Consider the following 19,369-nt stretch of genomic DNA (forward strand, 5'->3'; position numbering starts at 1 on the left):
ATCATACAAATAATAAATAATTATAACAGTAACTAAAATAAGAAAACTTGCAAAATCATTTTTATAATTCCACCACAATACTTACAAGATCTGTATAAATTTAGTTTGCAAGCTTACTAAAATAGTTTTGTGATTGTAATTAAAGGTAAAAAGCTACATAATTATTGAGCTTTCTAACATAAACATACATCTAAACATAATTATTGAGCCTTCTCAATCTCAAGAATTTAGATTTTACTTGACCATTGATAAGGACCATTTGATCCATGTTATTGTTTTTAAGTGTTAAGGTCTGTAACCTTCTAATTTTGAACCCTGCATTTAAACTTCTGAGTCAATTACTAGTGTAAAAATTTTTTTTTTGGATGAAAATGGCCTGCATTCCTGTTACATAATAAGGAATAATAATACAGAACATTAACAGGAAAAAGTTTCAATTTTTTACTGTTAAATAAATTTAAGAATTTTACAAATTAAAAAACAATAATTTAATTGTAAATGCTAAAAATATTAACTTTTTAAATAAATTAAAGGTATACAATTGTGACTTATTGGAGCTTCTAAATGAATAAATTTGTTTCTCTGAATTTTTGTTGTATCCTAAAATCTATGTGAATTTTTTTTTCATTTTGTTTTTTATTTCTGACAATAACTCACACATAAATAAGTGAGTTAACAATAATAATTCACATAATAATAGATACCTAATTTAATAGCAAATATTGTTTAAAAAAAAAAACTTTTTGTAAACAGCTTTATTATTTTTGCCCAGTATTTTGTTTTTAAAATTTTTACTGGCTTAGATTGAACATAATGAATCCAGTAGAAAATGGGGAATGACATCATCTCTTCGAAGACATTTGGGACGCAAGCGAAATCCTCATAGAAGTACTCATGATGTGAGTTTACCTCTTATTTTTATTTTTTATTATTCTTTGTTTTTTACATTTCATTTTTAAGCACCTTCAATATTTTACTGCTGTATTAAAGTGTAACCGTGGATATCTAGTTTCTGTTGCTAAACTGATTTTCTTTTTTCATACAATTACTTATCAATAATTCATATTAATGGACTTAAAAAAATTCAAAATTTTGAAATCTTCAATTTTTCAATTTTTTGGTTGGAAGAAGTGGTTGAGTAAAAAAAATCCTTTAAAAAAGGCATAAAATGGTTTTTATTCGATATGTAATATTAATTTTCTTGCATTTTGTTGTATTCTCATTAGATAAATGCTAATTTGGAAATAATTACTCTGGATTTGTTAATATTTTTAATTTTTCTTCAAAATAGGCTTATGCTGTTTTATGTTTCCCCTTCATCCAATCTTTTTGTTAAATAATAATTTAAAAAATAAGTTTTAAATTAAGTTTATTATTCCAGCAGTTTTGAAAAAAAAATTATTAATCCATTCTTTGTTATAACTGCAGTCATACCTCGATATAAGGTCACCCTAAGGGACATCTCAAAAGTGACCTTATTAGCGGGGTGAGCTTTTAACCGATTCATTAGCAGTTCGTAACTAAGCACGTAAATAGTACATATTATGATTTTTTTTAAATGGTAATACAAACGAAAACGATCGGACGAAAACGAACGAAAGTCAATAAATTTTAATAGAATTAGTAAAGAATTAAAAAAAGTTAGATTTTTAAAATTTTTTTAAATTTGAAATAAAACTTTTTACAAACTTCCTCAAAGTGTGCATATGTTACGGCCAAAGCCCGAAGGCCGGCCAGATCGCAAAGTGGCCGAGGATGGCTGGCCAAAGTCTGAAATAATTGAAACAATCAGTGAATGTTTTACTTTGGCGGCCTTCTATAATTATATATAAATAATTCTTATAAATCTTCTAATTTAAAAATATAAAAAATAGAAGTTTTTAAATTGTCTATTTAATTGTCATGCATACCAAAGGTCTTGTTAAGTACCACTGCCCGGTATACATTTGCCCGGTATACCCTACACTGATGTTTTTTTAAGGTTCAGTGCCACTGCCCGGTATACCCTACACTGATGTTTTTTTAAGGTTCAGTGCCACTGCCCGGTATACATTTGCCCAGTATATCCTATACTGATGTTTTTTTTTAAGGTCAAGTGCCTCTGCCCGGTATAAATTTTTCCGGTATATCTTACACTGATGTTTTTTTAAGGTCAAGTGCAACTGCCCGGTATATCCTACACTGATGTTTTTTTAAGGTCAAGTGCCCCTGCCCGGTATACATTTGCCTGGTATAATGAATTTTTCTTCCAACTTTGGCTGATCTTCCCATGCTAATTCGCGATTTGTCCCAATTCCTGAAATCAAGAACAATTTCGGACTTTGGCCAGCTAATTTACAGCGTTCTTGGCCAATTCGCGATCTGGCCGGCCAGATCGCGAATTGGCCGACTTCAGGCTTTGCCGTAACACTTACATACATTACATCTTACCTTGTTTAAAATAATCATTTATGCAGGTCTGTCTCTCTTTTGGTTTCATTTTTCAAACAATGTTTTCTAGATTTTGTAACTTCTCAAAATGTTCCTCAGCTCCCTCTTGGTTTGTAAAAAAATTTCATAGGGCATTTATTGCATAGAAAGCTTCCATTTGGGTTACAGCTACAGTCTCAGAATTACTGACATTGTCCTCACTGTCCACAACGTGTGAAACAATTTCAGAAATTGTAGCTTCAGAAGTAGTGGCAATTTCCTCATCAATCAAACCATATTCAGCCTCTCCTTCAATGGCATAGCCACAATTTTTCAAATCTTCCATCAGAACAGGTTGAGGAATATTGTCTTCTTCGGTTTTGCCATCAACAATATTCAGAGAACTCACAAAACCAGCATGACGAAAACAATTTGCTATGCATGTGGTGGATTTCATGTTCCAACTTTTGTACACATAGAAAATGGCATCCAAGACAGTAATGTGAAGCTCCTTTTTTTGGTCAATGGCAGCGATAAAGTCCTTCAGGAGGAGCTTACGATAATTCACTTTTAGGATTTGGATAACTCCTTCATCCAATGGTTGGAGAACGCTGGTCACATCGGAAGGCGAGAAAACAAGCTCAATTGAGGCTAACTGTGGGATGTTGGTATGAGCTGTGCAATTGTCTGCTATGAAAAAACTTTTCGCTTCTTCTTCACAAACTGCCTGTCTAAGCGGCGCATTGTTTTCTCCCAAATGGTTACGGTCATCCACGCTTTTTTGTTAATGTCGTAGTCCACGGGTAAAAATTTCAAATTTTTAAAGCAACCTGGCTTTTGGAATTTACCAATAACAATAGGTCTCAATTTTTCAGAGCCATCCATATTGGCCCCTAAAAATACTGTAAGTCTTTCTTTACTTTTCTTGCCACCTGCAAATTTTTCATTTTTTAATGCTAAAGTTTTTTCAGGTAAGACTTGGAAGACCACATTCATTGATGTTGAATACATCGCATGGCTTATACCGTTTCAAAATGTCATCTTCTAACACAGATTTCTTTCACTCATTCAAAACAGTTCCGTCAACACCTCCAGCTTCACCGCTTACTGTCTTGAAAGTTAAATCATGTCTTACTTTAAATCTCTGAATCCATCCATTGCTGACCATAAAATTAAGATTTTCAGAGCTCTATTTGCAGAGCTTCATTACTGAACACAATATCAGCATATTTTGTGCTCTTTTAATTTTTAATTTTCATCCATCGGAGAATGGCTTCTTCAATTTTCTCATAAGGGGAAAAATTCATCCTTTTTCTTTTCCCATTTCCATTTCGATGAGAAGACAATATTATTTAGGGTATTGCGTTGTGTACGACGTTCTTCGACAAAACATGCTTCCTATAAATTTAAATTTTAAAAATCTTCATCGCTCTCTTTGCTAGCATGATGATACGATGAGAGAGGTTTGAATGAAATTCGTTCCTCTGGTCTGGTCAGCAAATGGTAACACGACACAATGGGAAAACTTGTCTTTTGTCCTCGTCCGAATGCCGAACTCCCCCTCCCTGGAAGTGTGGACAGGGAGAAGCAATTACTCGCAGCGAAGGCGGGGGGGGGGATTCTCTCCAGGTCCAGGTGTGTTTGTTGGCTGCAACATTTTCCTAGAACTTGAGAGGGCTAATTGCCTTGTAACGAAGGTAAATAGGCTTTTGTTAGAAAAGAGCTTCCCTCGCCTCAGATAAAAATGACCTTATAAGCGATAACGATTTTTAAAACTTAACCATATATTCTATAATCTGTAACAAAGAATTCCTATTCAGTGAGCCGGGATTTGAAAAGTTACCTTATATCGAGGTCTGACTGCACTTACTTTAAAAACACAATACTGCATTTTACTTTTTTTTCTTCTAAAATGCTCAAATCTGCTTTTTTTTTTTTTTTTTTTTTTTTTTTTTTTTTTTTTANTTTTTTTTTTTTAATTTTTTTTATTTATTATTATTTAGAAGAGTTAACCTGTTTTCTTTGCTCTTGTAAGCACATTAAAGTTGACTGGCAATTTAATTTTAACTTAGTTCAATCAATACAAAGTTCATACAAGCTTCATTCATAGCTTAGATTTTGAATTTTTTTAATGCCATTAAATATCAATGTATACCTACTTGTAGTTATAAATTTTTTAAATTTATTATTATTATGAATAACTAAGTAGGATCAAAACATCTGTACAGAATCAAAATCTTTTCAAGCCCCTTTTGTCCATTATGTAACCTGCAAGAAGAAATGAACGCTAACCATCTGAGATGTTGCCCTGCATTTCCTCTTGGACCCTTGTGGGAACGTTATTGGCGGGAGAGATGCATTATTACAGACCTATAGACTTTCTTTTTGTAGCTCTTGTTTCCGTTTTTTGTTCCTCCCTTATATTGTTCTCAGCTACAAATTTGTCTTTCATGTCTGCCATTGGAAATAAAAGAAAAATAAAAAAAACTAAGTAGGATAAGGGCAAGACAAAAATTAGTCAATCAGTGAGGAGGATAATTTTAATATAATACTGTAGTATATTTTTTTGTACAATTATATAATCTGAATTCATGCAGAAATTGCTTAAAGACAATGAAACAATTTAGTCTTTTCTGTTTAGTGAGTCAGCTATTAGTTGTATAAATTTCAGCTAAAATATGTTTCAATTATGTATGCTAAATTAAAGATATAATAATTTTAAAACATTTAATAAATTATATGCATTTTATAATTCATTTTAGAAAAAAAAATATGATTTAAATAAATAAAATCCTAATACTTCTATATTTTTATTATGTGTTATTGAATTATTATTAACCCATTTTCGGCCAATGGTACATAAACGCACCATTTTAATAAATAATTTTTTATTAACACCGTGGCGAATATTTTTCAATAATTTTATTTTTCTGTTGTTTTAAAGTGTTCTTAAGACATCTATAAAATATTTGTGATTCAATTGGAGTAAATAATTTCTGTTGAGAAATTTTCAAAACACGCTAATTTTTGAACTTCAAACGTCACTGAAAAAGTCAATTTTTTTAAACTGTATAATTATTTCACTTGAGATTTTTTATAATGAGTTAAAGCTGTAAGCTCTGAAAATAAAATTAAAATGAAGCAAATTTCATAAAAAACTTAAAATTTTTTCATTCAAATTTAATGGTGCGTTAACGCACCATTGGCCGAATCCATGAGAAATAGACGAAATTGGAAAACCCACTTTTTATGCAAGGTTTCTGAGTTTTATTGAAGTTTTGTTGCATATTCAGAGTTTTATTAGTTTTATTGTTCAGTTTTTATTTTTATCAGAGTTTTATTGTGCTGAGACTAAGTGTTCGGCAAAATATACCATAAGGAACAAGCGCTGTTCTGAAGTTACTTAGCATTGTTTAAATACCTGAGATGGAAAAATATAAGTTTTGATAACTTTTTCTTTTCCTATAGTTTATTTGTTTTTGTGAAAGAAAAGGGTTTCTTTGCATCTGGCACAGCTCACGAAAATCTCATAGGTGGTTGTATATTGGATGACTACACAAATATGAAGAAAAAAAAAGAAAACATCGTGGTCCCTACGATATGGCATTCAGCAAGAATACATAAACATGTGCAATTAAATGATTCGACAATGCTGTGGTTACAAATGTTACTAATAGCGGTACCATTTTGCCCCTTGTAAATGCTAAATGATGCAGTCGCAAAGAAAGTAAAGAAGTTTTTTTATTATATATATATATATATATATATATAATCGCTGTTGAACTGCTAGCCTAATTTTAGGGTTTACGACTTCTAATATTCAACTCCGTAGCCTTGTAATTTTGAACCCAACTCGGAAGACAAATGAATTCCTGCATCAAATATTGGGAGAAATTTTCCTTTGTGAAGGACTTTTTGATCGAACTAACCCGCATTTGCGTTACATGGAGAGGAAAACCATGAGAACCTCCCACGGTTAGCCGAACAGCAAAGGGACTCTAACCCATGATCCATCTACCACTGAGGATATTTTGTCAGCACAGACGGATGAGGATTCGCATCAACCAGCCATCACCAGGATTCGAACCGGATTCGCCTCTTTGGAAGGCCATTGCTCTATCCCTTGAGCCATCACGGCTCAAGAAAAGAAGTTGTGATTTCACAACTCAATGTTATTTTGGATTGCAATAAGCATGTGGGCGGTGTAGACCTACTTGAGAATGCCATAGCTAAATACCGCATTAAGATTCAAGGTAAGAAACGGTGGTGGTCATTATTTACAAACATCATTGATAGTGTTATAGTAAATTTCTGGAAGCTCGTAGAATTTTAACTAGCTCAAAAGTATCACTTATAGACTATAGAACTTATATAGCTATTGCCCAATTATAATCTGAATCCAAGAACAATCCATCTGGGGAAAGTTCATTACAAGTTACCCATTCAAAGAAAGGTTGCCCATCAAACGCAGCTCTACTAATAGAAGTATGGACTGATAGAATCGGACATACAATAAATTGGCATGGAGAAAAAAAAGCCAGCAGATGATGTAAAGTGTACAAAAACCACATGATTAATTTATGCATCAAATGCAAAGTCCATTTGCCTTAAAAATGCTTCTATTGTTTCCATTAAAAATATAAGTGTTGAACTAAACGAATTGCTCATTGATTCGGCCAATGGTGCGTACATGCACCATTTCGTTTCTTAAATAAAATATTATTTTTCATGCAAGAAACTTATTTTTTATCTTAATGAATGTAATTAAAACATATTTCAATGAAAATAATACCACATTTTAAAAAATTTCTATCCTTTGCCTGAAATGGGTTAAGCAAAGTTTCAGAAATGATATAAATATTTTTAAAAATTTCTTTTACTTTTAGGCTGGCACTGTTTCTGATGGTGAAATAGCTAGTGGTAAAGTTTCAACTTCAAGTAGTTTGATGGCTTTAGATCGTTTAAGTGATACTTCCCATCGTAGTAGTTGCGCTTCTGAGCGTCCTATTGACGTTGGTAGAGTTGGGAGTTGGGCAGCTGGATTTAATTTTCTACTTGAAGATCCTGCAGGATTGCACACTTTTAGTGTAATATTTTAGAACTCTTTTAATCTCTAGGAACTTTTTGGTTATTAAATGAAGTTTTTTTTTTTTGAATAATTAGATTTTTGAAATTACAAATGCCTTTTTATTAGTTAATACCATTTTTATATTTTTGTGAGTAGGTTCAAGTTGTTAGTAAATTGCTTTATTCTTTTTTTTTTTCTTTTTTTTTTTGTATTACAAAGAGACTTTGCTATTGACTACTGGCTATTACTAATTCAGCTTTTAAGATTTCACTATACTTCCTGTCATAGACATGTCATAAAAAATCTTCAACTTTCTCATAAAAAAGCTTATAACGATAAATGTTTGCACAAATAACATTTTCATATCGAAATATTCCTTAAGCAATTCTGGAAAATTTGCAGATTTTTATGTTTTTTCATTTAATAGTATTTTATTATGAGAGAAGAAACATGTAGCACTACAATTTTTGATTATTTTCCTTATATAAAAGAAATTTAATTTTTAATTTGTATGTTGTTTTGTAATTGGTATTTTGAATTAAAGCAATATTTAGTGAAAAGGATTGGTGAGAAGGTCTAAATATTATGAATTTATCCGCTGATGAAAGTAATTATTTATTAATAGTTATCTATTTTTTGAAATATTTCTATATAGTTTAATTCAGGGCTGATTGTGCTCCAGAAAAAATCCGGATTTCCAGATTTTTCGCTAACAGTCATTTGGAAGTTTCCGGAGATCAAAGGTTCAGACGTTAAAAAAAATCATTGATCACAAAAGTTTCCGGAAATCAAATCTTCAAAGGTGGAACTTAAAAACAGTTTATTTTATTTGTTTGTAAGGGAGAGCCAGAGAGATACTTTGTAAGCTTATATTCAAGATTAATATTCATTTTTTATCAGTGAATAGTTATTATAATCATAAACTCAGGAAAGAAAGACATATTTGTAAATTTCAATTACTTCTCCAGGTCATCATAGGTATGTGTGAAATTTTAAATATATTTTATGTAAACTAAGAAGTATTGAGAAAAAGGAAAAAAACCTTGCTTAAATTTTTTTTCTAATTTTTCGGTTTAAACTTTTTTTTTTTTTTACTCAAGAAATTTTCCGGAATTTTGACTTGGGCTCACAATCACCCCTGTTAATTGAGTACGGTTTTATTTCTTTCTTTTTTTAAAAAGTTGAATGGCATTATAATTGAAACATAGAGTTTTTCAACAATTTAGTTTTCTTTTTTGAATCTTGGATGAAATCTTCTATTAAATTATCTTTATTTTTTAGGAATTTTTAAAAAAAGAATTCAGTCAAGAAAATATAACTTTCTGGATAGCTTGCGAAAGATATCGTCAGTTAAAAGATGAATTACTGGTAATTTTTTTTCATGAATTACTATCTTATCCTTTTTATGTTGCTCCAATGTTTAGAGCTGAGTCTTTTTTTTAAAGCTCTTGTTATTATTGTTGTGTACATTTACAGTAGAAATGTTATTTCAGACTGTTAACTTATTAAAGTAGTGAGAAAAAAAATTTATTTTTACTTAAAAGTTTTCATACAGTTTGTCAGTTAAATTTTATTTTATTTATTTATTTTGTGAAACAATATTCAAAACTCACAAGCTTTTATACTGTGAATTTCTCATTTAGTTCAGTTTTATATTATAACTAATTTAAACTCATTTATCAACATGAAACTTTTTAATAATTACCGCATATCCTGGTGTTTAAGTTGACCACCCTATTTTCAATTTCAAGTTTCTGGTATGTGGTCTACAAGTCTACCATTATTGATTTTTCCATTATTTTTCTTATAGAAGTTATTCATCAAATGATATTAGAGGCTTGGTGAAATAGGGTCTCAAATGTTATTGTATAATTTTTTTAAAAAATGTGGAAGTTCCAATTCTTTGAATGGGGGCGATGATTTTTTGTCGGACTCAGTAGAAGAGGATAAAGTAGAATCCATTGCATAGTGGGATATGTATGATGACACATCTAATATTATTGAATCCAATACAGATGATGTTCTTGAATCTTAAAATTTATAGCTTTATGGTACAGTATAGGATCTCAAGTCCGGCACTCACAGGACCGACGAAAATGCGTATTTCGAAATTTGCCGAATTTCAGATCTCTTTCGGAAATTCCAATCTTGCACCCAATTCAATTATATCGTTAATTTCAGAAAAACCAATAAATTTAGATAAGTTTTAATCGGAGATTATGATGGGGTGAATTTAAAACTGTCCCATCTTAAAAATTTTAATAATTAAAATAATAATCTATATAATATAATCAAGAAGAAATAATCGTTTCTTCTTTGGAGCAAGATTATTGTTCTTGTTTTTTCTTTTAGATAATATTTTGTTTTAATGAAAGACCCTCACCTAAGGGGAAAAGAAAGCTAACAAGGAACTACAAAAAAGTAACAATGCTAAGAGATTAACAATGAATATCTGCAAAAAACAAGCTAATAACAATAAAAAAACTAACTATTAGCAAAAAAAATTAACAGTTAATAACTAATAAAAAAAGCCGCAAAATAAAAAATAAATAAATTGAATTAAAAAAACCGCAAAAGAGATAGAATTGATTTGTACCCCATGATGTGGTACTTTCAATGTTAACTGGGTGTGACCAATTTATGGTCAAACAAGAGAGGGAAATGTGGAGACAAACCAGTAGAGCACAAGCACAGCTGTCAAGATTGATTGATCAGTTTCTTCCAACTTGCATTTATTTATTTTGTTCATTGGAAATGCAGTTGTTTTTACTTTTCCCTTTCACTTTATTTCAAACTACTTTAGGAATAGATGTTTCGTTTGACATGGATTTATTATTTTTTTTTCATGCTTTTTTTTTTATTTTTTAAAGATAAAATGAAGTTACTTATTTCAACAGAATAAAATTCCAAATGAAAAGAGAATATAACTGATTTTTTTTCCCTCTTATCAATAAATATTTTTAAAAAATTTTTAAGGTTGGATTAAGTGCCGAATTAGGGATGTTTCTTTCTCTCTCTCTGTGTTCTATGTCCTTTCTTCTGTGTGAATGTGACCTGCCCTATAAACAGGTTTGTGGTTGTGTGACGTGGGCGACGCTGCTTCACCGTGGCTTGGCCATAGGCCCACTGGGTAACGCGAAGAGAGTAGCAGTTCTGGCATTTCTGAGGCTAATGGGAAATAGACCCCAGCGTCCGCCATTAACCAAAGAAAATTTTTTTTTTTTTGTGTGTGAATTTCTTTTGTTCTGTCAACAGTAATGAAATTGAATATTAAATACAATTTTTTTAGAAAATAAATTCACAGCTACATTATATTAATGCAATTGTTTAGAATTTTTTGCTAATATTGTTGTTAAAAAATAGTAATTTTTAAGTGCTATCACAAGCTAAGCAATGAAATATTGTGATTTTTCATTAGTTTTTGAATTTAGACATTTTTAGCCTTAATTTATGCATTTTTTGGTTCATGGAGGCAACAGAAGATATTAATTTAGAGTTATAAGATTTTGCTCTGATAGTAGTTGACAAGTTTCCTGCACTACCGCTAGAAGATTTGAGATACTTAAACTTTTATTTTTTTATCCAATCTAATATACAGTGAAACATTTCATACCTAGAATTATCAGGATTATCCAACAACTTATTTGGTAAAAGAAAATCCCTTTTATGAAATTTTTTAACAACAAATACAAATTGTTTGCATTGTGAAAAAAGCATTTGATCAAATTGCATGTTTTATTTTTAAAAATTTTCTTTTTAGATGTCTGAGATGGCCGAAGATATATACAACAAGCATTTATGTATAGGAGCTCAAGAGCCTGTTAATGTAGATAGTCATGCTCGGCAAGTTGCACAAGAAAATTTAAAGGCACCTACTCCTGATTTATTTTTACCAGCTCAAAAACAAGTATAACTGTTTTTTTATTAATCTATTTTTATGTTTCTCTCAACCAATAACAAATAATAATGCTTTATGTGCAATGAGAAAGAAGGGGGAAAAAGTACTCTTAATAACTTTTGTTCTAATGAGTAAATAATTATCATTTACTAAGTGCCATTCTAAAAGCTAGTTACAACTCTGATTTACGATATAAAATTAGTTACAAAGACACACACGCACACAGACTGATATATGCATATATATACATTACTTTTTTTGGGGGGGGGCTGATTAAGATATTTGATTATCAAAATGTGTGAAGTTTGCCACAATCTGAAATATAGGGTCTAATATGCTAGTCAGGAGAGCGCTTGAATACTTGGGGCCTTTAATGTGTGTGAAATTTTCTTTGGCTAAACAAGTTATGTAATTTTGTGCAAAATATTTCCATTTTCCTTAAAATATCCCGAGATATTTTGAAATAAGTCAAAAGAAATTAACAGGTCCAAACTTATGATCACTCTTCTAGCGTAGTACTTATGTAACCATATTAAGCCTAAAGTGTTTTTCTTTTTTTTTTATTCAAGAAAGTACACTTTTGTTTGTTAATTAATAGATAGCACTACTTAATTAGTATTTTTAAGACCAATTCTTTTGACAAGTATGATTGGCATTTATTGTGTGTAAATCTGATCATTAGAACAAACTATATTTAGGATGGAACCTTTTTTTTAGGGGGGGGGATGTTGTAATTTTATGTTTGTCCTATCTGTCTATAATTCATTATTTTCTGTTACTATATGACAATAATTCTGGGAAGCTTCTAAGCTTAAAACTTAAGAAAATAAATAAGGGAACTGCAATTTCAGTTTACGATAATTTAATTATTCCATAGCTTAATAAGAACAGTATTAATCTTAAATTATTAAATATAAAGTAGAGCAAATAAGATATAATATTAAGAAAATACGTTTCAGTTTAATATTTTTCTTAAAAAAAAGAGGAAAACTTTTAGAATTTTGCATTACTTCTGCAGTAAAATTAACTCTAGAAGAGCTTTAAGTTTCCTTAAATTAAAAAATTTGATTCTTTAATTAAATTTGCTTTGAAATACATTTGACTAAAGAACATTTTCTCTTAACAAAATTGAAATCCTAGAAATATGTAAGTTATGTAGTTTTTCAAATTTTTTTTGGTTGGAATTTGTAGTTTGGAGTCAAACATTGACCATTCCAGGGTTATCGGTTGGGCAAAAATGCTAACCATATAGGGTGGAGCAATCGTCTATGTGAAATTTTTTTCTCTTAATCTCAATAGTGATCTAATTTTCAGATCAATATTTTCTAACAGTGATCAAATTATTACCCATCTCATAGTTGTTTTTAAAATGCATACAAATATTTTATTATAATGTTTTTTCTACCCACACTTTTATTTTAAAAATTAACATTTTGTTGTGTTGACCTCTCCCTCATAACCTTTCATCTCACCCTCAAATAAAAAATTAGCACCTTTTGTATATTTATTTAAATAGTAAATCCCCGTATACGAACTGTCTTTGTTAATTAATGTAGTTGCAGAGTAGCTGCACAGTCTTATCAGTTCATTTTAGGCCTATTATCTTCTCTTCATTTTTGAATTCTTAGAGTTTGTTTTATTGATTTTTTAGATTTTCAATTTGATGAAGTTTGATTGTTATCAAAGATTTTTGAAGTCTACTATGTTTAAAGAATGTATGTTAAGAGAGATGCAAGGACAACCTTTACTCTATCAAGGGCAGTTTTGTGATGACTTTGTGTTCTCAAATGAGAAGCAAAAGTCAGGATTAAAAAAGAGAAAGTCTTTGATTCCATGGCATAAATGTGAGTCTCTCTTTACTACATTCATTCAATTGTTTGTAGGTGACATCTACAATTTTATGTAAAATAATTTTCGATTTTATCTTCATTTGGAGTATTTATTGCTGCCAATTGTTTTTATTATGAGCATTCATATGACAAAAAAGCTATTTAACAACATTTTATTATATTTTATTTTTAATCAAATATTGTTAAAGAATTACTTGAAATTTTTTGAAAATCTAAATTAACAGTAATTTTTAGTTAAGTGGAGCTATAAAAGCCTCATGAAATGTTACTCTAAGCAAGTTTTTATTAATTTAAAGTGAAATACAGTTTAATTTGTAATGATTGACTTAAAAATAATCCAGGAAAAGAGAATACAAGCAAGTATGTATACAGTCCAACATTTCAGTCTTGTGCAAAATATATTAATCAGTGGTTGCAAACTAAAGCCGTAATTTTTAAACAAAATGAACCTTTATAAAACTTTTTTCAAGACTTTTGCGCATTATCAATCCTCTATCTGATCTTTAATATGTCTATTTAAATTATTTGCATGCCGTGGAAAAAATTCTTTTACTTTTAATTTATTAAAATATTACTACTTTATCTTTTTTTTATCACTAGAAAAATTATTTTTAGAATCTAAGAAACTTCTCTGGTAGTTAGAGGGGATGAGTATGTTATACTGCATAAGAAAAGACGTACCAATCTACAATTAGGAAATATTTCACAAAGCCACATTTTTTCAAAAAATTTTATATGTAATATTTGGACATTTTAAATAATATTAGATAAAATTTTTGCTTAAATATTGTGTAAAACATATTTATTTGAGGACAGTTTTGGACAGAAACTTTTTAAAACTTGTTCCATCTCTCTTTGATGCCTAGTCGGGAGGAGATTTTTTGGATAAATAGTCAATATTAAAAGCAAATAAACTGAAAAGAACTTAAACTTGTAATACCTTTCAAAAAAATTTTAATTTTGAAACAATATTTTTATTCTGTATTACTCCCAGTGATTTTTTCTACATGCCTTTGTAGTTTAAGTTTCTAAGCAAATTAAAATATAATATAAAGAAAAAAAAGTGAAAAAATTTCAGAAATTTCAACTCTGTAATTGCATTCCTGCAGCCTGTAAAGCAGCTTCTATGCTATTTTTCCTAACAAGTCTAGCAGTTACTAATTCTGAAATTAATTTTTTATTGTTAATTCAATTATACTACGTGTACATTTTTCTATACATCTGCCAAGTAGCTATGTACTGCCAAGTTTCTAAGTCTTATAGTTTTTGCCCCACAAAACAAAATTTAACATTTATCTGAACACCCAAAACAGCAGCAGCCCTTATAATTTTTTAATATAGAGTGACATTTCGTTTCATTTGATTAAATGTTTCATTACATTCAATTTGGGCTCAACAACCTGAATTGAATTGGTCATTAAATTGATATAATTTTTAAAGAGAACAACACATCATCACATTATATATGCCAGTTTTGCATACCAATCTATATTTTTGTTTAATTCCTCTTTACAATTTTAATTTTGTTTTCTGATAGAAATATTTTACTATATTTTATTGTTTTTGAGAGGCTGTTTTTTTTTTTTTTTTCAAATTTGGGAGGGGGTGTTCGTATCTATGTTGGGAGGGGGCTGGGCACCTTGGTCTGAATAAAATATATTACTTAAACTTAATTATTATTTTCAAACCTTTTTTTTTTCTTTTGCTAAAAACTTTGTTCAAGACATAGGAGTTTAAATTGGTTACTTTTAAATAAAAGCCTAGTTAAAATAGCTGAATTTCGATGTCATAGTGTTACTTATTTTGATAAAACCATATTTTATTTCTAATATCTTTGTAGTTGTAATTAAAATAAAATAAGGTGTAAAAAATATATGTGACTCAAAATAAATTACTCAAGTGTGATTAGTGTCAAAATCTTGCTTATGTCTTGCTTGTGTTCGGAATTAAAATATTGAATTAATCTTTTTGTAAAAGCCTGCTTTTTTAAGTGGTATAAATGCGGAAAAATTATTAATAAATTTTTTTTTTTCAAACTTTGGTATTCTTCAGAATGTAATAAATTCAAAATATTTTTCTTTAAGTTAAATAGAGCTAATTAAAGTAATTTCGGGAATTGTATTATCATTCATATTTGTTTAACTCAGGTAAATTGATTTGGGACTAGTCTCTTAAAAGGTTGTCCTATAATTTTTTTTAAAATAAAAAATACAATTTTTTTTTGTAGCTAGGAGTGGTGGTGTTAATAGCTATATGTTTATATCTCTTCAATGTAATAAACTATTCTTTATTGTTCCATATATTTTGCTTCCCGAAATTTAGAATAATTTTTTTTTTCATTATCTTTTTTTTTCTTTTTTCAAATTTTGCTGAACACTACATTTTCTCCTCATAAAGCTCAAAGATTTTTGGTATCAATGCTAAACTAACTCGTTCTAATTTCTATTATTATTAAAAACCTTCCGTAACTAGTATACTGTGAATTTTTTTTTTTTAAAATTTCTATTATCCTAATTAGATTTACTATAGCAAGTAGTGTTAAAATTTTCCTATTTTTAAAAAAAAATATTTCATGATTTTTGTTGAAATTTTTTATGTAACTAGTGTTAAATTCTTAGTGTTAATTTTTCTTATCCTTTTAAAAACTGTTTCTCATTACTATTTACTCATTTATATTTAAATTTTAGTGAGCAAAACCAAGTCAAATGAATCTAAATCAAATGGAAGCAGACTATGGGATAGACATAGTGAAATCGGAAAATCTTTGAAAAAGAAGAAAAAAGAAAAGAATTCCCAGAAAATAGATTATTCAAGTTCTACTCAATCAGATATAACTGATAGATCCTCTGTGACTAGTAGTGAACCAGGAGTTGGCTTGATGTATAAAAATGTATCATCTAGAGAGGTTAGTGTTTGATTTTTCCTTTCTATTAGAGCTTTTATATAAAAGATAATGTTAAAAGTTCTTAAAGCCTATATTTTTAAAATAAAACATTTTAAAGATTTTTTGGGGCATTCTTAATTGAATGGTAGTAGTTGCTGTTTGATTGAATAATCTTGGTATAGATATTTTATGACTTAGCCTTCGATCAAGGGTTTGATTAAGTTACTATCAATATTTAGTACAGTTATTAGAATAAATATCCTAATTACATGTTATTTTATTATGTTACAATAGTTTAGTACGCCAACATTCTAGTATATACAACTGAGCATCAATCGAAAGAACAGTTTCAAATTTCGGTCTTATTCATGCAAAACTGAAACGGAGGGATTCAAAACTATTTTTTTTGTAATCACTTGCTTTGAAAAGAGTTAAAATGGAAGTAAAGGAAATCAGATTTACAAATGAAAAATAAGATGTTTGTTAAGTGTTTTTATAAAATAATTGTTTTTGTATTTTTATTTTCAATAATTAAACAAATTAAGGGATTGGATAAATTAAAATTTGACATATTTTCATTTCTTATTATTTAATATTTTCTACACCAAAATTTGTGCTTTAGACAGTGATTTTCAAAACAAAAAGAGTTTTATGTTAAAATAATTCAATAACATAATTCATAGAACACTTGTAATTTTACATGTATGTTTAATTAAAAAATACTTCATATTTATAATAGTTTATAATTATCCTTAGGCCAAAATTTCGGGTTTTTGACAATCGTCAAAAACTATGTCAAAAGACTAATATATTTCTTTAAAGTGCCTAATTATGATTTTTTTTTAAGTGCTTAAAATATTTTTTGAGTGCTTAAAAGGTACTTATTATTTGGTTCAAAATTTGGCTACGCACCCTGTTTAACTTTTGCCTGCCACGGGCATATATATATATATACGCTTTATCGAGCTGATGCGTTAATTGTCCCTGGTGTATTTACATGCCTTTCCAAAGTACACAATGCTCTTTGCCATACGTTGCTATCAGTAAAATTACTCCCACAGCTTTGGAATTCAAACCTTGACCTTGAGAGTATTTTCAAAAAATTTCAGACAAGGGGTGAAGGAAAAGGAAAGGGAAGTTTCTGGAAAGTAAATCACAGATGTGCAGTTATTGCTTGCGTTTCTTTTGAGTAGTACATGCTTTTTTACTTTCGTTTCACTTCCATTTTAACAATTCCTTTAATTTCTTCCATGTGTAATAAAAAAAATTTTTTTGTGCAAATATGTCTGAGAGTGAATTTGATGACTATTTTCCTTCCTCTTCGGGGCTAGAAAATTTGAACTATCACATCACTTAAACTGTTATACTTTAAATTTTGTTTTTCATTTTTTTGTAATAGTAAGCAGTTCTTAGATTGAAAGAAAAGCATGCCTCTTCATTTTCTCTAATACTCACCGAAACTACACACGCCTCTGTGGAAACCGGTGGCATTGAAGGGTGAATTTCGAAATTTGCCTCGGTAGGCAAGGGGTTAATGAAGAACTTTTAAAAAATATTAGACATTTTTTTTTTTTCATTCTAGCTTGTTTAATGTTTAATCATAAAGAGAAAATATTGCAGTCAATTTTAATCTGTAGTTAAGTGTAAAAGGCTTAGTGTTATAAATTAATAAAACTTGATGTTATAGATTTTATTTCTCTTTAATGATCACTTGAAATCCTTGAAATTCTCTATGCATGCCATATTTCTATGTATTGCTTAGTAGTTAAGCATAAATTTTTTTCAGTCTTTTGTAAAATCTACTGAACTTTTTCTTTTCAAGTTGATAACTCTGTAGACATTTACAAAAAAGTCTGCAGATTTGTTCATCATAATTTACAAAATAAATACTATGGTGTTTAGGACTGGGCGATGTTAAGATTTCAGCATTGTGATGCATCGCCACTCAAACATCACGATATTTCGATACATCGCAATGTCACGTTACCACATTTGGTTTTGCCAAATTTTGCATTCTTGCACAAGTTTGCTTTTTATTTATTTGTTGCTACTGTAAAGTAAGACTAAAACTGAAATTTGTAATATATATATTAGATTTTTAGAATTTAAACTTAGTGTGTTTGGGGAAAAAAGAGAATAAGATTTTCCCCAAATAATATTTATAAAAAGTGAAAATCTGCCAAAATGCATCAAACTAAAATTATGCGAATTATATTCATTTTATAGGTATATATAAACAACTAAGTGATTTATAATTGAATGTTGTATTTAATTTCATTAATATTTCTTGTAATATTTTTTTTTTCTATTTTTTTAATTTTTATTTTGATTATTTTCTTCTTTAGGACTAAAATAATTCAATAAACTGTCTTTTTCAATTTAAACAAAACACATCTTATCAACCTTCAGATTTTGCTGGAAAAAACCGGAAGTCTTTAAATTAAAGAAAGAGGGTATTGAATAAATAGTTAACTAGTAAAACGAATAATTCATTAAAATTTTACATGCAGCTTTGGAAAAAATAAGTAACTTATCTTTAAGGATGAATTAAAAAGGGTAAAAGAAAAAGAATAGTATTTCAACCTTGGCCAACAAAAATTATTGTTAATTTTCAACAGTCTTAAAGATGGTTAGGTATCTTAGACAAAAACACATAAAAAATTATTACATTAAGAAATAATTTTTCCAGAAAATAAAATTAGAAGAAATTGGTGCAATTTTTTCGACTTTTATATTGTAATAAATTTGTCTTGACATGAATATTTTAGCAATTAATATTTGATATTTGTGGATAGAGTGCACTGTAAGAAAAAAAAAATTACTTTTGACTTAGTAATCGAATTTCAAAAAGTCTGATTTTTTAAAATTTATTTTTCAGAAACTATTCAACTAATTTCTTTTAATTTTTTTTATTTAAAAAAAAGTTTTTATTCTTTAAAAAAAATTATGAACATTACAATTCAAACTTTTTTTGACTATTAGTAATAAAAAACTGAATTAAAATCATTTTTGCATAAAATTATCTTTGGATAAACGAATATTTTAATTTTGTGCTAAATTTTTTCAATTTGAGTAAAAAGTTCTCGAGGTATGACGAAATACGCAAAAAGTAGCATTAGCATCAAAAGATCCTAATTTTCGATCACTCTCTTGACCTATTTCCTATTAGGACTATATTTCTCAGATTACGGCTGAGCCTTATATTTTGAGGGTCAGGAATCATCCGTCAAAAAATTCAGATAAGTACGTTTTTATGCCTC

The 19,369-nt window shown here is 28.9% G+C and overlaps 1 protein-coding gene across 2 annotated transcripts in view; it reads left to right on the plus strand.

The window, feature by feature from the left end:
* Positions 1–803: 803 nt before the first annotated feature.
* Positions 804–19,369, plus strand: part of LOC107454399 (regulator of G-protein signaling loco) — a gene marked incomplete at its 5' end in the record, with an annotated part of 42,939 nt that continues 24,373 nt past the window's right edge. For both annotated transcript variants that reach the window (XM_071178802.1, XM_071178803.1), the window contains 6 exon segments: positions 804–899; positions 7,296–7,496; positions 8,759–8,845; positions 11,238–11,384; positions 13,027–13,219; positions 15,913–16,130. In XM_071178802.1, the coding sequence (XP_071034903.1) occupies positions 804–899; positions 7,296–7,496; positions 8,759–8,845; positions 11,238–11,384; positions 13,027–13,219; positions 15,913–16,130 (942 nt within the window).

Source organism: Parasteatoda tepidariorum, chromosome 3, assembly GCF_043381705.1.
Source record: "Parasteatoda tepidariorum isolate YZ-2023 chromosome 3, CAS_Ptep_4.0, whole genome shotgun sequence".
Classification (NCBI taxonomy): domain Eukaryota; kingdom Metazoa; phylum Arthropoda; class Arachnida; order Araneae; family Theridiidae; genus Parasteatoda; species Parasteatoda tepidariorum.